We start from the raw sequence: 18065 nt of genomic DNA, 5'->3' as shown, positions 1-18065 counted from the left end.
TAACAGAAATGTTCTTAAATAATTTGGCTTCAGGCTTGAAAGCTTTATTGCGTTATAAATTTAAAGGTGAGCATGTTGTTGCATGCTTAGTAAGCAATACAGGAAAATACCAGGTAGATTTAGTACGTGTTTATTTTTAACACGTGTTTCGTTAGCAGCAGTAGTGGCCTGAGAGGTCTATCTCTAATGTTTCAAAGGTTGTAAAAATGAATATAGTGAATGCTTTTGGAAGGCTCAGAATTGCAACTAGGAGAATAGTAATTAAGGTATGTTGGCTTCTTACTTTATGTGAAACATACGTAAGTGAAAACTGGTTGGGGAAAAATGCAACCTGCTGTTGCTGTACGGTGTTGACAGTATTCTCCCTTCAAAGGAACTGTTGTCGCTTTAAATGCCGCTAACTGCTGTCCATCCTCAGTTTGGGATGTGACTATGTGTTTGCTGTTTACCTGCATCTTACACAAACATCGTACATAACTATTTACATGTGGTGTTGCACTGGGAAATTCCGTGCGGTGAAGTAAGAGGTAGGAATAGTCCAGTTAGGCTGGTGAAAAGGACCATTTATCACATTGATTACTTAGTCATAACTGTAAATCACCAAGTACTCTTGGCACTGATCCTGGGACTGTTTAATAGGAGCCATGTGAAACCATCCCTTGTAATGGATGGATTGAGCTACATAGCATCTAAAGTGTATTCACAAGACTTTTACAAACATCTGTGTTTTGGTTCGGGACCAAGTTCTAGGGAGATGATATTACAACACAGGAAAAAAAACACAAAAAAAACCCCCAACCCTTAATTCACATTAAAACTTTTTAAACCAAGATTAGAAGTAAGCTAACTACCTTCCTGGTTGGTGGTGAGAACTGATGAAAGTAGTGGGCGTACAAGACGTTCTATGAAAAGTACTGTATAAACTCAACTAGCATCTTCAGGCATAGTAATACAGTCGGGGAGGGGAGAATACTGTGTCAGACCTTGCTATTTTCAAGTCATTTTACTAGATTTGTCCGCAAACCAGAATACAGAGTATTTGAAATTATAGTCTTGCTTACTTAAAATGGGAATATCGACCTGAGCTGGATGTAGACAGTGATTTGAAAGAGAGTGGGAGGTTTGACACAGGTACGTCGTTGTTGGCAGGGAGCATTTGTTTTATTGGCATCTACGGTGAGATGGCTCCGAATAGCTTTAAATAGTTAACTTAATGTCATTTTGCTTCTAGGTATGGAACAGTGAGTTACAGTGTCTGTCACAGCATTTGTTTAATGAATATCAGTTGTTGACATAGTATGAAAAAGCTCTAGGGCTTTTCAGCCATTTTACTAAAACATTCTCAGTTAGTGGATTTTGGGTCTTTGAGAAGCTGGCACCCCGTTACTGGCTGTTGAAAATCTAGTTTGCACAAAGTTGTAACAAAAGGTCTGCACAAAGTCTTAACACAAGCCCATCTGCACCTGCTTTCAGCATAATTCCAGTGCTCGTAAAATGGAAGGTGTGATTAAAACACCGTTCTTCTGCTCAGCGGTCAATTTTCTTACTTTTAGTACTAGATCCAGGGCCTACCCTTTAAAGCTTCCCCCATACAAATGCTGGGAAAGTTGATTTCTGCCAGTTTTCATTTGTCCTTTAGAGCTTACGGCAATGAGGATGAGTAAAGTTATATTAGATGACTTTGTCATGGATGGCATTACCAAATCTAACAAAGTTGTGTAACCAAGTGATCTTAATATATTGTTTTTAAGAGTCTGTTCAGGCTTCCATATATTTCATGCTTTCTCGGACTTTGGAGGTGTACATAACTCATGCTGGGTTACATTGCGTGTGTATATGTATAGATATGGTTTCATCTTAATGCCAAGCCTAACATTTTGAAGCTATTTACTGGTGATATATCTGCACTCTGTTTAGCAGTTCTTGCTTGAGTTCCCTCCTCGCACTCTGGAGCTGTTGGTAGGACAAACCATACCGTCCTTCCTCGGCGGGGCTGGCGGTGTTTGCAGGCAGCCTCGCCACCGCAGCGCTCCGGCCAGCTCTGCGTTGTGCAGGCAGCTCTTTCTGAACAATTTCTTACTGAATGGTATTATTTAACTCTGCTCTTGCAGCGTTCTCTCCTGTCTCATGTGCTTCAGTGGCATTCCTCGTGTTGTTTCCTTTAACATTCATATTCATATTGTTTTTCAGTGTTGGCAGGTGTGTATTTCACACTAACACGAGGGGGTTTTTCGGATGTTAGACTGCTATTTGCTTATGGTAATTTCCAGTCATCATAAGGTGACTGTTGAGAGGGATGAGCAGAGAGGGGGGGAAAAAAAAATGTCAAGCATTTACAGTAAATACTCTCTGCTTTTGGAAACGCTGTCAGGAGTTTAATTGTTAGGTTCAAGGAAGTTTGTCATGTGCCAGACAGAATCAGTCTGCTGTAATGAACGGGTTACGCACTTCAGCAGCAAAAAGGGAGAGTGAGAAACCAAGGGATGCTCAGGATTTCCTGTCACCTTGCACTGCAGAAGGAATGGGGTAGGCTTTTTAACCTGGCCTGTAATTAGGTTTTGCATGGAAGCATATATTACTGCGCTTGCTTTGCCAGAGCTCTTCAGTATGATGGATGAGATTTAAAGGTTGATCTGACTAAATTGCAATGAGAATACTAACGACAAGGATATTTCTGTGGTGAAGTATTCCTACCAGACATCATAGCTGTGACAGAAATGGTGTAAGATAATGGACAATAAAAGTCACTCGAAAATAATACCCTCCTAGGATTGGCCTGCCTTCCCCACAGCACGTACCCTGAACCGCAGCGATAATGTAATCATAAGCCAAGATCATCATTTAAATATATAGGTAATCTCATCTAATATTCTGACAGATTTATTTTATGAGCAAGCAAGAGGAAGAATATTATTGGGCAGTAGAGAGGGCGAAAGTGTTACTGATGTGGTTGTGTTGATTTTGTGAAATAGTTTGCATTGCTCAGTCTTTGGGAGTCTGCAGCGAGCAGCGTGCTGATGGCTCGGGGGAGCTGGGAGAGCCTGGGCTCCCACCGGCAGCGCATCCGCTGCGGGTGTCGACAGCCGCCCTAGGAGCCCGGTTTGTGGGCACTGGTGGATTTTATTCACCGTTAATCTCAATTCTTTGTATATGTTAAAAGATGGAAATTTGTGCAGTAGTTTAAGTAACGTACTTGAATGTGTTTAAACAACTCGTGGATTTCTGGAACTGTGTAAGACTTGCCTTTTTGTTTTATTTTACACGAGGTACCCAGACAGAGCTGCTTGTGTCCCCCTCCCAAGTCACAGAATCACGGACTGGTTAGGGTTAGAAGGGACCTCTGGAGATCATCTAGTCTGGTCCCCGTGTAGCGAGAGGATATGAGAGGGATATAGTAGCTGAGTGGAAAAGCATATGTATATATATATCTCTCTTGCATGATACTTGAGGGCATTGAGCAGGTCAGAGGTACAGAAAGCCTGGTAATGTTTCCAGGAAGGGCACAGCTGCCCCCACTTCACAGCCAGGAATGCTGAGACTCCTCGAGATGGAGTCGTGTTGCTTTTACAGTAGGAAGTGGTGCAAAAGGGGAAAACCTCATCATTTATTCTGCAGAATGCTTTTTGAGGCAGTGCTAGGGAAAGCTGGAATTGCTGTGGCTCGTTCTGCATTTACAAAGCTGTTCACTCTGAAGTCTCCAATATGTATTACAGAAAGAGCTGCTCTGTGCAGTGCCACCCCTTGCTGTGTCCCTGAGCGCTGAGGGTTGGTTTGGCAGTGGCTGGAGTGTTTGGGTTTGCTGACTCCTCCAGTGCTGGGCAGCAGCAGAGCTGAACGCTGGGCACGTGAAGTAGCTGGTGTGTCTTTCAGGAAGGTGGGGAGTGTTGGTACAGAAAATGGTTGTAACACTGAGTGCTTGATCTGCTGCTTTGCTGTCTGCTTCAGAGGTGCACGGTCCTATCATGTTGATTATACATCTGGGAGCAAATAATTTGGCCTGTAGTTGAGTTTGAGGCATCCAGAGAACATGGTGATACCCGATTAGACTGGTCACAGCTGTTCTGCCAGGCTGGTTTAGAGAGGAGCTGCACCCGGGGCAGTAGGGTGTGTGAGACTGAATGCCAAGATGCTGATGAGGTTCTGCTCCTTAATGAGTGTCTCGCAACTAATTATCTTGACCTTTGCTACCAAGTGCCCTGAGCTGTTGTGCTCTGAGAATCCCACCTGTCAGGTACCTGCAAGGTACCATGGGGTTTGATGGGGTTTTGTGGTTTGTTTTGCTTTCTGCTGATTTGGGTGTCAGACGGATGGGACGGGGTGTAAGGACAGTTAGGTACCCAAAGAGGAATTGTAATGTGGGACGTGGTGGGGGAGCTGACTGCACAAGCGGGTTTTTATTTTCCCTTGCTTTGTAAAAACTCCAGGTTACCTGTGAATGCTGCCCCGGTGTGCAGTAATAACTGTACTGCAGAAGGGTGACAGTGAGCGGCAGGGTGCTTGAAGACAATGATGCCAGTCACTTGCGTTGCTGTGCAGATGGGGTATTTTCTTTCTAGGTGTTTTGGCATAGTCGGACGTACGTTTTGTGTTTCTCCTTTTTGCATTGCTCCCCTATGGAGTGAAGGGCACATGGTGACAGACAGACCTACATCAAGTTGTAGCTTGAGAGAATAAGCTGTTCCTCCCATGTGGGCTTTGGTCATATGCCCCACTATGTTGTTAAATTTATTCTGAGTTCTTAGAGAGTAACTGAATTGCCTGAAGAACTATTGAGATTCAAACCTGAAGAAAATGAGGTGGAAGTTTTTTGGTACCTTGGGTACTTTCAGTGCATTGTTTTCAAAATTTCTCAGCTTATACCTTAAGATCTATTGGGAAAAGTGAAGCAGCTCTATGCTGAGTTCAGTTATATTTTCTCAAATATTTATTTTATGTTGGCCTCTGATTTAACTGGAAATCTTTCACTTCCTTCCATTGTTTTTGGAAACTGTTTCCCCCAGTGGTTCAGGTACAGGCAAACAGTCCTGCACCATTCAGTTACATGGGAGCTGCTGTTTTTAGTGTGTGGCTCTATGCTTGCATTAGAAAGTCAAAAGCTTTACCAAGACAATGTCTGTCTTGCTTTATTTATACTATGCAGCTAAGTACCAATATTTTAATAATTGGAAGTATCAGTGGATTCTGTATTCATGAGAGTTCCCTCTGATTTCAGTATGATAAATGTACTTTTGTGGTTGGTGCAGAGGGAGGTAAGCCCGTGTCTGTTACTGTGAAACGGAGATGGCACATGTACAAGGGAATTGATTTTGCTGGTGTTGAATGATCATAAACTCCAGTATTGGAAAGTAACCTGAACTGCTGACGCTTTTGCAGTTGTAAAAGTCATTACATTGGTTGGCAGCCAAGCCAAGTAATTTGGGATTTGTCTGGCTGATTAAAATTGACCCCATATACTAAAACAATTGTGATACATCCTTAATGTGGCTTGCTGGAATATCCTGGAAGTAATGCTGCGTCAGTAGAGCTTCGGTGAAATCTTCCTCCCTGCGCTTCATTTACGAGTAGGCACAAACATGGTTATCTGCTCTGCTTGCCCATTCCTCTCTCCAGGACTGGAACCCAATTGCTATAATTTAGTGTATAGTTCCTAAAGCAGATAATTGCTTTTCTGGACGCAGAGGTAAATGCTTCAGTTTTCATTAAAATAGGGGGGAAATCTGTCTTCAAAAGCTGGAAAATGCTGCAAGAGATTTTATGAACTGTATCCAGTCAGTCCTTTTGTGTGTGGGGGGGTTTGAGGCATATGTGTTACTGGGGACTTAGCGTATGAGATACTTGAGTATTCACAGTAATTCCAGAAAGCTGTTAGGTTGTTCTTGTAACGCCTTTCACAGATGATGACCCTGGTTTTTATCCACTTTCTGGGAAGATATGTGATGCTTCATGCAATTGAAAAACTTTTTATTTACTGTCATGGTCAAGACGCAGTCTGAAAATGTTTGACACTGCAAAGCTTCGTAGGAAATTTGGAAGCAGGAATACAAAAAGCCTGTCACTTGAGAAGTAAAAGTACAGAGCTAGAACAATGTAAAGTAAAAATGTGCCAGTGTTAAGAGAGCTTATTCCAAGGCCTCATCTTACTTCCTACTGTTGTCTTTGTTTAAACAGATAAAAAAAATCTTCAATTATTTGTCTGCAACTGCTCCCCTCATCCCCCCCCATTTGATAGCAAGGAAATGAGACTGAATCTGGAGTGTTGTCACTGCTTGGCTTTGTGTTGAGTAGCTTTTTTTCCTTCCCTGTTTGATTTCTTTGGTGCTGTATTGTGTCAATGATACTGTTGCTGCTAAGAAGTGACATGTGAAGTAAATTTGTTAATCTTGGTCCAGTTGTTAGTAGAGTTACACCCTAAAATACACCAGGAAAGTAGAGTTATTTTCTCCCACTTCTCGTGCTGGTCAAAGACTGAATTAGATGAGGAGACATAACTGTGGTTTAGACATGGTGACCAGTGGTTCTAGGTGTTGGTGAATTAAGTGTTGCACTTAAGATTGCTACTTAAAAAAATGATGAAAGGAAAATTCATTACCTATTAATATTGTTGTCAGTTAATGAGGCATTACATGCTTTAACTAAGCTGAAATGTTCAGTAGTTTAGCCTTTTTACTGTGGCGTGGTTAACATTCACGTGATGGTGTATGTAGAAACGGCTTCTCTCAGCAGGAGATACTTCCATCCTACCCCGTATAGCCTGAGTGAGGTGCGAGATTGTAACTCATTCAAGTAGCTTTGAGAAGATCATTCCTTTTCCAAGGAGTGAAAATACTGATTCTAGTATGCTACATCTCATTCCAATGCTTATGTTAATTACAAGGAAGGGTTTCATGGAAACTGTTGGATTCCATGAGATAACTTAATGCACAGATTGTGTAGCCTGAGTGGAGTGATGGAGTAAGGGGTAGCTGAACAGATGTAAACATTTCTTATGTGTTTATGGTTTTCTTCAGTAGTCTAAAATAACTCCTGTCTAACATGTTGCAGCTGATGTCCAGACTAACTTCAGGATTAGTAAAATGTAGCTCAAAACGTGGTTGCTTCCTTAGGAGAGTGCAAGTATCTGGAGTAGGGGTGAAAGTCACTGGCTTTAAGTCATGTTCTTTGCTCAACATTTTCATGTGTAAAGATATAATGGCAAGACTGGTTCTCTAGTTAACTTTTTTAAAAGAGAGAATCTCAAAACCCCCATAGAATTACAATTCTGTGCAATCTGTGTAGCTTTTTTGACCTAGTAAAGTGCCTTTGTGTTGTCAGCTGCTATTTGAAGACCCTCCGTGAAGCCCCTTCCTGGGGATCCCCCTTCCAGTCTACCTATAACACGTGTTTGCCAGCAGCCCAGAATAGCCGAGCTGACAGCTCGGGGCAGGACACGCTGTCCCGTAGGTGTCAGCGGGCTCGGAGCTGCTGTCATGTGAGCTGTGCCGTATCTCTTTTCAAAGCTGATATTTTGTTCTTGCTTCTGCCTTTGATTCCAGTTGTAGCGCTTCAAACAAACAGTGACCAAACCCAAATACTCCGCCTAATACATTCCCGCACACACTAGTGGCAGCTAGGCTGTTGTGAGCTGTTAATTGCCTTCCCATTGTCTAATCCCTCGTGGTAACTGATTGTACCTTGAGTTTCCTTATGGCAGCTGGAAAGTTACGGTTCTCTTAGGAATGTCCTGGATTTGTGTATGATCAGATGACTCAGTTCTCGTACTCAGAAATAACTCCCTTTTCTCTTTTGGAGCTTTAGTCCTTTCCGAAGGGAGGGTGCCGTAGATACGATGTTTGATCAGTGTTAGACTACAGATATTTCACATGACACTGCTTGGACATGCCTTTTATCTCGAGGCTGTAGATGTGAAATTGCTGAATTCCTTTGGAGATGGGTGGTGAGAAGCGAGGCTGGCAGCAGCCAGCAGGCCTGAGCAGTGTTTTCTCTGTGCTTGTGGACTTAGAAGAGAAAGAATGTGAGTTACGTTCTCCCTTCAAGTAAACAGACTTTCTTCAAATCACAAATGACAAAATAATTAAGATAATTCTGGCAGTGTAATGTAAGGTAGAAATTTCATAGCACAGTTTAATGTTGCTATTAAGAGACGTATTTTTATTTTTTAACTATTCACCCGGTTACTAATAAACCTACAGATGCCCTAATACTGAAGGAATCTTAAAACCTAACTTCATACTAATAGTGATTATCCTTCTCCCACTGGAGTTTCATAGTACCAACTTCAAAAAACTTTTTATTGAGAGCACCCCATGCGTTAGCCTGTTTATATGCAGCAGGTACTCCAGCTCTCGCAACTCTTTTCTAGTGAGTATTCGTTAGAGCGAAAGTTCACTTGCTGAAGAAACAAGAAGAGCCTTTTCTCCGCTTTCCCCAATACCGGGTGTGCACTTGGTACAGTAGCTGATGTTGGCAAAGATCTGCCAGAGCTAAAGCCTTATTTCACTGACAACTGTTAAAAGAACCAAGCACAACTTGCTACAGAAATTCTTCTGCATCATATTTTCTCCCCCACTCCCCCAAATATTTAAAATACCTTTGTATTTTAAATTAAGAGTTAGTCATTGCCCAAGTGCCAGGCATGCACTATTAATACACTAATGAGGTCAGGTTGTGCTCTTTCACTGAGTGAATACTTGCCAAACTCTTGAAACAAGTTTCTGAAGATGCTTGTGTTGGCCACTAAATCTTCCCATGTCACCGTTACACTTGTAGTCGCTGCTAAGGACAGCAAAAATGTGATTCTGAATGACATACGACCTAGAGCATGTGTGGATGATGAATAACTAGCTATGAATAACATTATTAAATAAGCCCAGAAAACCTGCATACAGCCCTTGGTGGGGAAGGGACATTAGTGTGTTTATTGTGCATGTTCTGTACATGCTGTGAATGTATTTTGGGGACTGGCTTTGCTTGGGGCCAGAGCCTGACCCCAGAACTGGCATGGAGCAGGGAGCACTGAGATCCGCTCTGTGTCCCCTGAATAGCTGGTAAAATGACCAGGATTTGTCCCAGAATCGGGCTCAGATACTGGCTTAGTAATTGCTGCAGGTAAAACTGAAACAAATTCATTCATGGAATTTTCTCTTGTTTGTTTATTCTTAGAATGATACTTAAATCTCCTCGAATCTGATATGGTTTCTAGCTGCTGCTTCCCGTGGCTTACCAACCTGCATGAAAACTTTTAATTTGGGGGTGGGGAAGAAAGAATGTGGGTAGAGCTACACTTCTAGGTTGTCTCTGGCCAAAGAAAGCTACAGCTGTCTGGTGGGACCTTTTGTCATTTCTGTTTTACAAATGGAAACGTGCTGACCTTTCCCGAGTTGTGCACTAAGTGTCTGACACTGTTGGGGATCATCGAGGTTCAGTAGTTGTAGGGGAAGTGATGCTAGCTGCTGTTATAGTTGACAAAAGCAGTATCTTTTGTAGCTAACATACCAGTGAGCAAATAAACCCTTTTTCTGCTATTTTGCTTATTAAGAAGTGATACCAGTAATATTTGTGATACTGGTGGTTTTGTTTTGCAATCTCGGGAGAGCGAGGGTAGCTTTGACCTGTGGCTGCATCCTTTCAGCTCGCTGTCGGTGCCCGGCTGAGCCCCTGTGGGGCTGGGGGAGAGCCGGGTTTTCTTCCTTTGAGAATCGTGAGCATGAGTCAGTCCAAGGGGAGAAAGGGGAGGAATCCGTTCTTGCTGCCTTGATGTGCAACCACGTGTAGGCACACCCCTACAAAGAGTTCCTTGCGTTCAGTGCTGGAAGGACACTGATGAGACTTCTCTCTCCCCTCTTTCTTTTAACTCCAGCAGAACTGTGAGGCAGAGTTTGGTATGATACCATGGAAGGGCAGCACAACCATCCACATCATCTAGGGGACCAGAACAACCCTCTTTGCAAGCTGCCAGGGCAGGAATACCAGCATGATCCTCAGGTAAGTGCATGTGTCTCTTTAATCCTTCTGTGGTTTTTTTTTTTCCCCCTTCCTTTTATAAAGGTCTGTAGGTTTCGTAGCCTTTTCTTTTCCCTCTTTTGTTTATAGTGCAGTTATAGCAGTTTTAGGGCATATCCAGTTTGGGATTCTGCCAGCCAGCCAGAGTTTCCTGAATCTAGTTTTTCGATGGTAATAAGAGAAAAAGGAAATAGTTTGAATTTTGCTTAAAGCAAGTATTTTTAAATCATCTTGTAAAAATATGTACTGTGTTGGCGTTCTCTTCTCTTTGATTCTTTGAAGAAAAGGCCAAAGAAAAGCAGTTGATTCTGTACGTGAATAAATGTTTTTTATCTCCTTTTATAGTTTAATAATAAATGCTGAATAGGTAATTACCAAATACAAGAAAAAGTTCATCCTGCATGAAGCTGTAGGCTCTCTGACTGCATTCCCTGTGCGTCTCTGGAGTCTCTCCCACAGTGTGTTTTGTCTGTACTATTACCTAGTTTCACTATAGCGGCTCATCTCTCCCTTCCCTGCCTTTCTGTGGCAGTGGGCTAAAACTAGGGTTAGACCTGCATTCAGAGGAGTGTCGATACCTTCACTGTAAGCATGGAGCTTGTGTTTTGTGAATTCTGGCTCCTTGCCTTTTTAGACTGTTTGGTTATCAGAGCAATTAAGTTTTACCTATATGTATCTTAAGGAATAAACAAAAAGCATCACGGAAAAGCTGTCAGAAAGACTATTGCAACTGTGGTGTAACATTAGCTCGGGGAGGGGGCTGTGGGTGTTTGTTGTCATTCCAAACTTGCGTCCAGTGGTGATCCGGGTTCCTTGAACAAGAAGCTCTCCTTAGGAAAGCTGTACCAAAGTACAGCACAGGGTTTGCGACAGCGGTAAGTGGCCTACACACAGAGTACAGCGGTGAGTGTATCTCCTGCAGCACCACTGGGAAAGTAATGTTGTATGGAGCAAAGCCCCCCTCTCCTAATGTAGCAATTTGTCATATTAAGTCATTTAATAATAATTGAATCCCCTTGATTAATCTCCTAGAATTAGCCAGTTGCATTTTGAGCAATTAGGGTTAATTACTGCCTCATTTGGCAGGATAGAGCCCCTGTAATTATTTCATGAACAAGATTAGGAAGTGTTCCTGTGCAGCAGATACATTCATGGCATCTTGGAGCACATGTTAGAATTTGTAATGACATAGTTAAGTGTAATTAGTAGCTAATAATCTATGTTCTGCTGTTATGCTGATGCTGAGTGGGCTCATTTTGCTGTGTGGTCGTTGTTCAGTGACACCTCCCCTCAACGCTCTTAATATCCAAGTTGTGTTAATGGAGATCTCGGAGTATGTTAACTGTGCTGAGAATTAGATAGTTTGGAATTAGGATTGCAGAAAGACTTTGGTTTTGCTGTTAAAATAATATAAAAAAAAAAGCTGAATAACAAAAATATACAGTCTACGAGAGAATTGAAAAAACTGTGCCTCGTCAGCAGACTCGGTTTAGAAATTAACAAAAATTGTGCTGTTCAGAGGACAGGCTGCCTTACGTCGATGGCATGATATGGTTGCTTGTTACGTATTCCTGATTTTTCCATTTTGCAGGAGCATAATTATGTATAATTTTCAATTTTCTGGTACCTATTACCTGCAAGAATCCAAAATTACATAATTTCTTTCTTCTGAAGATGTAAGTAATGCAGATGTGCTGTATAATAGCTTGTGGAAGAGAGAGGGGTTTGGGAAGGAAAAATTGACCAAACTTGTCTTCCAAGAAATGTCGTGAATGGCAGGGATAAAAGCTTAAGCAGAAAAAACAGACCTTGGGCTTTGAGAGTCTTGGATGAGCAGAGGTTTTGTATGGAATGGCCCTCTCTTCCTTCCGGCCCTTTCTACTGTGTCACCCCCAAAAGACCAGGGCAGCAGTGTGCTCCTCTACTAGAAACTTTTCCCTATAATTACACTGCTTCCTAAAGCCTTTTTTTTCCCCATTCTCACAGAGGTGTCATTTCTGTTTTATAACTAGTTAATATAGAGCTATGAGTAGGTGTATCAGACTTTTCTTTCTGTCTTTAACTACTATAGTTTAGTAATAAGATGACACTTTTGAGTAATGCTTCATATTTAGAAGTTTTCTAAAGTGATTACATAAATATAAAAAAGGCCCAATAAAATCACAATTTTAACTTCTGGCTCCCTTACCTGCCCAGCATTACCCTGATGAAGTTTGTCAGCAAGAGACAGAACATTTCCAGTAATGTTGCCGTGTGAAAGTGTCGATTATTTAAGTCTCTAGATTACTTAGTGTTTATAGCAGTAAGCAATAAAACTTATTTAGGAGTAAATAAGTAATATAAAAATATGGAGCTATAATTTTTGTGTTAGTTTTTGTACTAAATAAATACAATAACTCACTTTTAAACAACCCTTTTATATACTCACACAGCTTAGCAGCAGAGCTGTTCATGGTAGTTTCATTTTGGTCTGCAAATTGAAGGTATATTTGAACTAGTCATCTAGCAGCAAAGACTCTTCAATTTATCATTTTCTGAAATGCTTAGATTATTTCTTCGTTAATACTAATTTCTTTGTGAATATTGCCTGGGTCTACTATTTTCAAGCTGGTATTTCTTTCTTTCCTTGTCATAAGCTAGTACAAATACCTGCTGATAGGGATGTTAAAACTTTGAAATTCAAGCCAAGTTCTTCAACAAAGTTTAAATCCTAGGTAACAGGTCAGGTTAAGGATATTTTATGATGACCGAGCAGTCTAGTTTTGAAGCTGCAAATTGAAAAACCTGATGTATTCGTCAATAATTACTTGACTACCTGATTGAAGGATAATCCATATTTTAAGTTTCCTCATCTCTTGTGAGCTTAGATGTTCTTTTTTTAATCAATCTGTTCTAATGTGTTCTCATAAATTCACACTGGAATTTCAACCTCAAAGTATGCAAAATTCTTTTCAGGTAGGCATTATTGAATGGAGATGGGTGTATAATTTGGGACATCATAAAGAGGTTTGAAACACTGATGTTGACAGTAAATCATTGCTTATAATGTATGGATGTTCAACTGGAGGGGCTGAAGCTTCCCAATCTACTATCACAGATGTCTTTTAAAGGTGAAATTAGTTTATGGTAAATGTCATTCAGATGAAGTATGCACTTTAGAAGCAAGCAAACCATTCCTTTAAAATTAATGATGCAGTGCAAATATCAGAAAAAAACCTATATCCAGCATAAAGATAATTAAAATTCACGTCAGAAGTGTATGACTTAGTCAGGCTAAATTTTTTAATGAGATTTCAGAAAATTAATTGGGTGAGTGTGTTTTTACTCTTCTAAAGAATATTTCATTTCATGGCTCTACAGGAAAGATGCTTTTATTAGTATCTAAAGATTGTAGTACGAGACTTTTTAACTGTTGGTTAACCAATTTTAACAATTTTTAGGTTGATTACAAATAATCTAAACATCTCGTGACCTTGTAGCCGTTTGTGCAGACTGATGACTGGTGTGGGTTTTCCACGTGCCAATCAGACAGCAGGAAAAGGACCGACTTTATTATTAATTACCATTAGCACTCTGGGTTTACGCATGGTACACTTAGCAGTGAACATTCCCCTTTTTTCAGCTCATTCAGGCTTATTTGTCTCCGTGCCTCTGGGAGAAGCAATCATACAGGCATTGCTCTGCAGCACGTTTGTATTTTACTGATATTTTTGTCTTCACTCTCTTGGTAATCTCCTTTGCCTGAAACGTCAGGTTAGAGGCTGCAGGAAAGGCTGCCTGGGACAGTTTTCTCAGGACTGTTCAGGTTTTCCCCAGCTCTTAAATAGTTACAAAGAGATAAATTTATTGGCCAAACATTAATTGTTCTGGAGTTTGAAAGTCGTTCTGCAGAAAAATTTTTTCTTATTTTTCCTTACCCCCAAAATACAAATTCTGAGCTGTCCTGCCTGCTTGTGGTTATGGCAGCGCATGAAGGGTTTGCAGGAAATGGTATCAAATCTCCAGCTGTAAATTTTGACACCTTTGTACTCCTGCGTGCTCAGAGGGTCGCCTGTGGCCAGGTGCCTCTGGTAGCACTGGAACAGCCATCCCCAAGAATGGGGAAGCGTGAGTAGAAACTACAGCCTGTCACCAAGGAGCAAGTAGACAGCAAGGAGCTCTTCTAATACTGTCATCCTCCATATTTGCCTGGGTTGCTTTATAATCTGGTATATAGAGACTCCTGGTAATCTTTAATTAAGTTTCTTATCCTTGCAGCATATCTGTTCAGTTGCATACAAGATAATATCACTGAAGTTTTTATTTCGTTGGATTTTTTTAGTATTACAAAACCTCACTAATTCTGTTTTGCAGAAAATCTCGTAACACCTCAAAATCTGAGGCTGAAAGTTCTGGCAAACTTCTCCCCGCAGTATTGTGACGAGGGCTGTCACATACTTTTGCCAGCTTCGAAATTTTTGCTCTCGCATCAGTGATTACATCTAAAAGAGAACACGTATGCCAGAGATGTTGTCCAGAATAGCTTGTTCTTGGAATAATCTCTCTGTGTCTTCTGAAAAATGAATAGCCTCTTTATGCGAATGAGGAATTAATTGACTTTAGTCTTTGGCTTTGTTTTTAATGGAGTAATGGAAGAATGAGACTTCATTGTGTGGGTAAAGGGAACGCTTTGTCTCAAAACTAGTTCTTCCCAGGCTGTCCCCTTCCTACAGCTGCCCTGGGAGCAGCAGTGTGCAAACAGCCCAGTTTTCATAGGGTCTGGAGAGGTCCGGTGGGTGGAGGGTTTTGTTAGTTGATTGGTTGGGTTTTTTTCCTCCCCTTTTTAAATTTTTATTCCTTTTTTTTTCATTCAAGCACCATCATTGACCTTGAAACTTGTTCTGTAAAGACAGTGGCTTGGTTTTACTGTATTCAAGCAGACTTGAACCCTTCACTGAGCCTGAATCTGTCCTGAAAATGAGAAACATCTGGTTTTGATGAACAGGTTTGAAGATGAGGGTGGTATCTGATTTTACACACTTTATATCTGTATATAAAACCTCTGAGATTTGCAGAAATAAAGTTCATGGTTTATTTGAATGAATAGGTATTGGTTCTTTGACAGCTTTATGAAAAATTGTAGCGGTTAAATGTGGAAGGACTTGGAAAAAATGGAGTTTGCCTTGTCAAAAGTCATGAAATAAGTGAAATGTATGCAAGGCCAGACTGCAGGGATGGTGTTCCGAGGAGGGAGGTGTTTCTTAGGTATTCTAAATGTGTCCTTGTAGCAGTATTTAGCAGAGCGACCTGCTTACGTTTAAGTACAGGAAAGCATAAGAGAAGGTTAATTTTAAACAGATGTGTGGGAAAATGGACCGCAGAAATCAATAGGGACCTGGTGTGGTTTGGTGTAACCTGAGCATGCTGTCCGCTTTATACCGTAATCAAACATCTTCTAGCCTGTATGAAAGCTCCATTACTTTAATTAGGTCTGATAGGTTGTGATAGCAAATGCAAATCTAGGTCATTGCATATGTAAATGTGCAGCTGTAGTCCGGGAGGATGCCAGAACATATCAGCTGAGGTGTCCAGTCATCACCCAGCATTAACTCCAGCATGGCAAGCAGACTTTATGTGCTAACCGTGTGAAAGTGGTGAGGGGACACACATACACCCTGTCACTTGCCTAATATTTATTTATATTTTCAAGTTAGGAAGTTGCTAGATGTTTCTTGGCACATGCTTAAAATATTAATTTACACTTAAACACTCTTGGTTTAAACACACAATTGAATGATTTATGAAGGGCAAATAGATACCATCCGTGATTGCAGCATGGATTTCTTCCTTAAAAAGAAAGTTTTGTGGTAGCCGCTTCATAAAATCTTGTGAAAACTGCTACCCCTATTGTGAATGTTAACTCCAGGTTAGAAAAGCTTTTGCCCAAACTTTCTTACTGCTCAGGAAGAGCGTGGCTCAGGAGGCACATGTTCATGGTTAAGGAAATGCTTTGATTCCTTTCTGTTTTTTTAATTAGGAAAAAGTGTTTTGTAATTTTATATACTGACACCTTTGTTTTGGCTGGGTGAAGTGATTTGACTGGGCAGCTCAAACCTCTGCCAAACAACTGTGATTGTAGTTCAGAGTTGTACAGAGAGCCTGAAATCAGGAAGCTTTTTCAAACGCCTGATTGATACTTTTTGTTTGTTGAATAGTGGTCATTTTTATTTCTCTTGCAAAGGAAAGAAGTCCAAACTTACTCATGAAAATAAATATACGCTGTAAGAGATCCTCACACTGTCTTGGGTGTAGTGCTGGCAAAAGGTGCTGGACTGAAAGCTTTACCTGCATTTTAAGTCTTGCTTCAGCCCCACCCCTCCGGGTTAGGCAATGGCAGTGGTAGCATCATCTCCTGAAAACATCCAGCCCTCCTGGCCTGCTCTCCCTGGACCCCTGTGCTGGGGTTGTCTGCTCAAGATTCAGCTGCAGACGGCTGTGTCCCCGGGAAGCCCTCACCCCAGCCCTTGGGTGCTTCTCTTTTTGTGGCTTTGGGTGGGAACTCTGAAATGGCTCAAGATGCTGAAGATTAAAGGTATGCCACTTGGCGTGGGTGGCAACTTAAGTAACTAATTTTCATAATTTCTTTTTTAAACCTTGGTTAGCAGTCACGTTAATTACAGAAGAGACCAGGGTGACTCTAGGGAGCAATTCCTAGTCCATGGGAGTACGTAATCCTCGTTGTGCTGTTGCTCGTGCGGTGGGAAAAGGAAAGCCAGACCACTCCGTTGTCCGTTGCACACCAAATTTCTTTGTTGCTGGGCAGTCCTGACTGTGAGGAGTTTATCCTCCTGAATATGGTTAGTCATAGAAACCGCTAGTTTGTGATCATAAAGACGACAGATTGGGAATGCAAGTTCATGTTTTTACATCACTTTTTCTTGTTCATTGATTTAATTTCTTTTGACCTGAACAGAGACATTTAACGTCGTACCCGTATCGCTGCACACTGGCAGATTTTCAGATAGAGAAAAAGATTGGACGAGGACAATTCAGTGAAGTTTACAAAGCAACTTGTCTTCTGGACAGAAAACCTGTGGCATTAAAGAAAGTTCAGGTGAGCATTTAAGTGAAACCTTGGACATTTACCTTGTGAAATTAAGAGTAACTAAACTAACTATGTTTTGAAAATCACGACAGCAAATTCACAAACTAGTACCTTTATTTTGTGTGCTGCTTAGAATATTACCTACAGGTTCTAAAATTAGTTTTACTCTATCGCCAGCCCTTTAGTGGTTTCAAAATAAAGAAAACATTGATCTTTCTTTGATGTGGGGATTGTGTGTGTACTCGTTACAGTAGAGGATATACACATGGGGAGAGGAAAGACCAATTTCTTGTTAAAATATGAAATTCTTTTTTGTTGTTGTTTCATTTTCATCTTCTACGTTTTTGTCTTTGAAGATTTTTGAAATGATGGATGCCAAGGCTAGGCAAGATTGCATTAAAGAAATTGACCTCTTGAAGGTAAGAATTTTTACAATGACTTCTTCCGTTGTTTTCAGGAAAAAAATCATTTTCAGGTTGGTAACAGTCATTTACCTTTTATGGCAGATAAAGCTTAGAGCACACGCAATGATCTCAATAGACGATGCTTTCTTTTGCAAGCTAGAATGCCTGCGCAATGCCAGAGTTTTGTCTTAAAGTTTAATTTTATTGAGTTTTCTGCCTATAGTCTAAGGAATCTATTAAAAATCTTTGTCATTAAAAAAGCACAAGTACTCCTCTTTCAGAGAGGCATGTAAATTCTGCCCTTTCTGTGTTCTGAGTTGTTTATCACTTTAAAATAAACTAGTTAATGAACTAGCTAAATAGGAAAACAGTTTTGCATGTCATGTATGTATATGTATACATATCACACCTAGAAAATGGCAGTTTAGATAAAGGCTCTGAAACCAGAGAGTGTTTTTTAAGTGATTAAACCAACTAGTGATTTTTTCCATTTCAGTAATTTATTTCAAAATGTTGGTAGAACATCGCTGTGCTTGCGATAAATGATATGTCCTACAGGATTTTTGTCTATAATAACC

General features: G+C 40.8%; 1 protein-coding gene across 4 annotated transcripts in view; it reads left to right on the top strand.

Moving 5' to 3' along the window:
• NEK6 (NIMA related kinase 6) overlaps positions 1–18065 on the top strand; it is a 62313-nt gene that overhangs the window by 19791 nt on the left and 24457 nt on the right. For 2 of the 4 annotated variants that reach the window (XM_068413692.1, XM_068413691.1), the window contains exons 2-4: positions 9860–9981; positions 16952–17092; positions 17440–17502. In XM_068413692.1, coding sequence (XP_068269793.1) covers positions 9889–9981; positions 16952–17092; positions 17440–17502 — 297 coding nt within the window. In that variant the 5' untranslated portion in view covers positions 9860–9888. Of the gene's footprint in view, positions 1–9856; positions 9982–16951; positions 17093–17439; positions 17503–18065 lie in introns of all 4 variants that reach the window. The other 2 variants (XM_068413693.1, XM_068413689.1) reach the window with 1 other exon arrangement.

This window comes from Nyctibius grandis, chromosome 16 (assembly GCF_013368605.1).
Source record: "Nyctibius grandis isolate bNycGra1 chromosome 16, bNycGra1.pri, whole genome shotgun sequence".
Taxonomy (NCBI): domain Eukaryota; kingdom Metazoa; phylum Chordata; class Aves; order Nyctibiiformes; family Nyctibiidae; genus Nyctibius; species Nyctibius grandis.
Note: the sequence above shows the minus strand (reverse complement) of the source record. Positions and strands in the feature narration are given on the sequence as shown.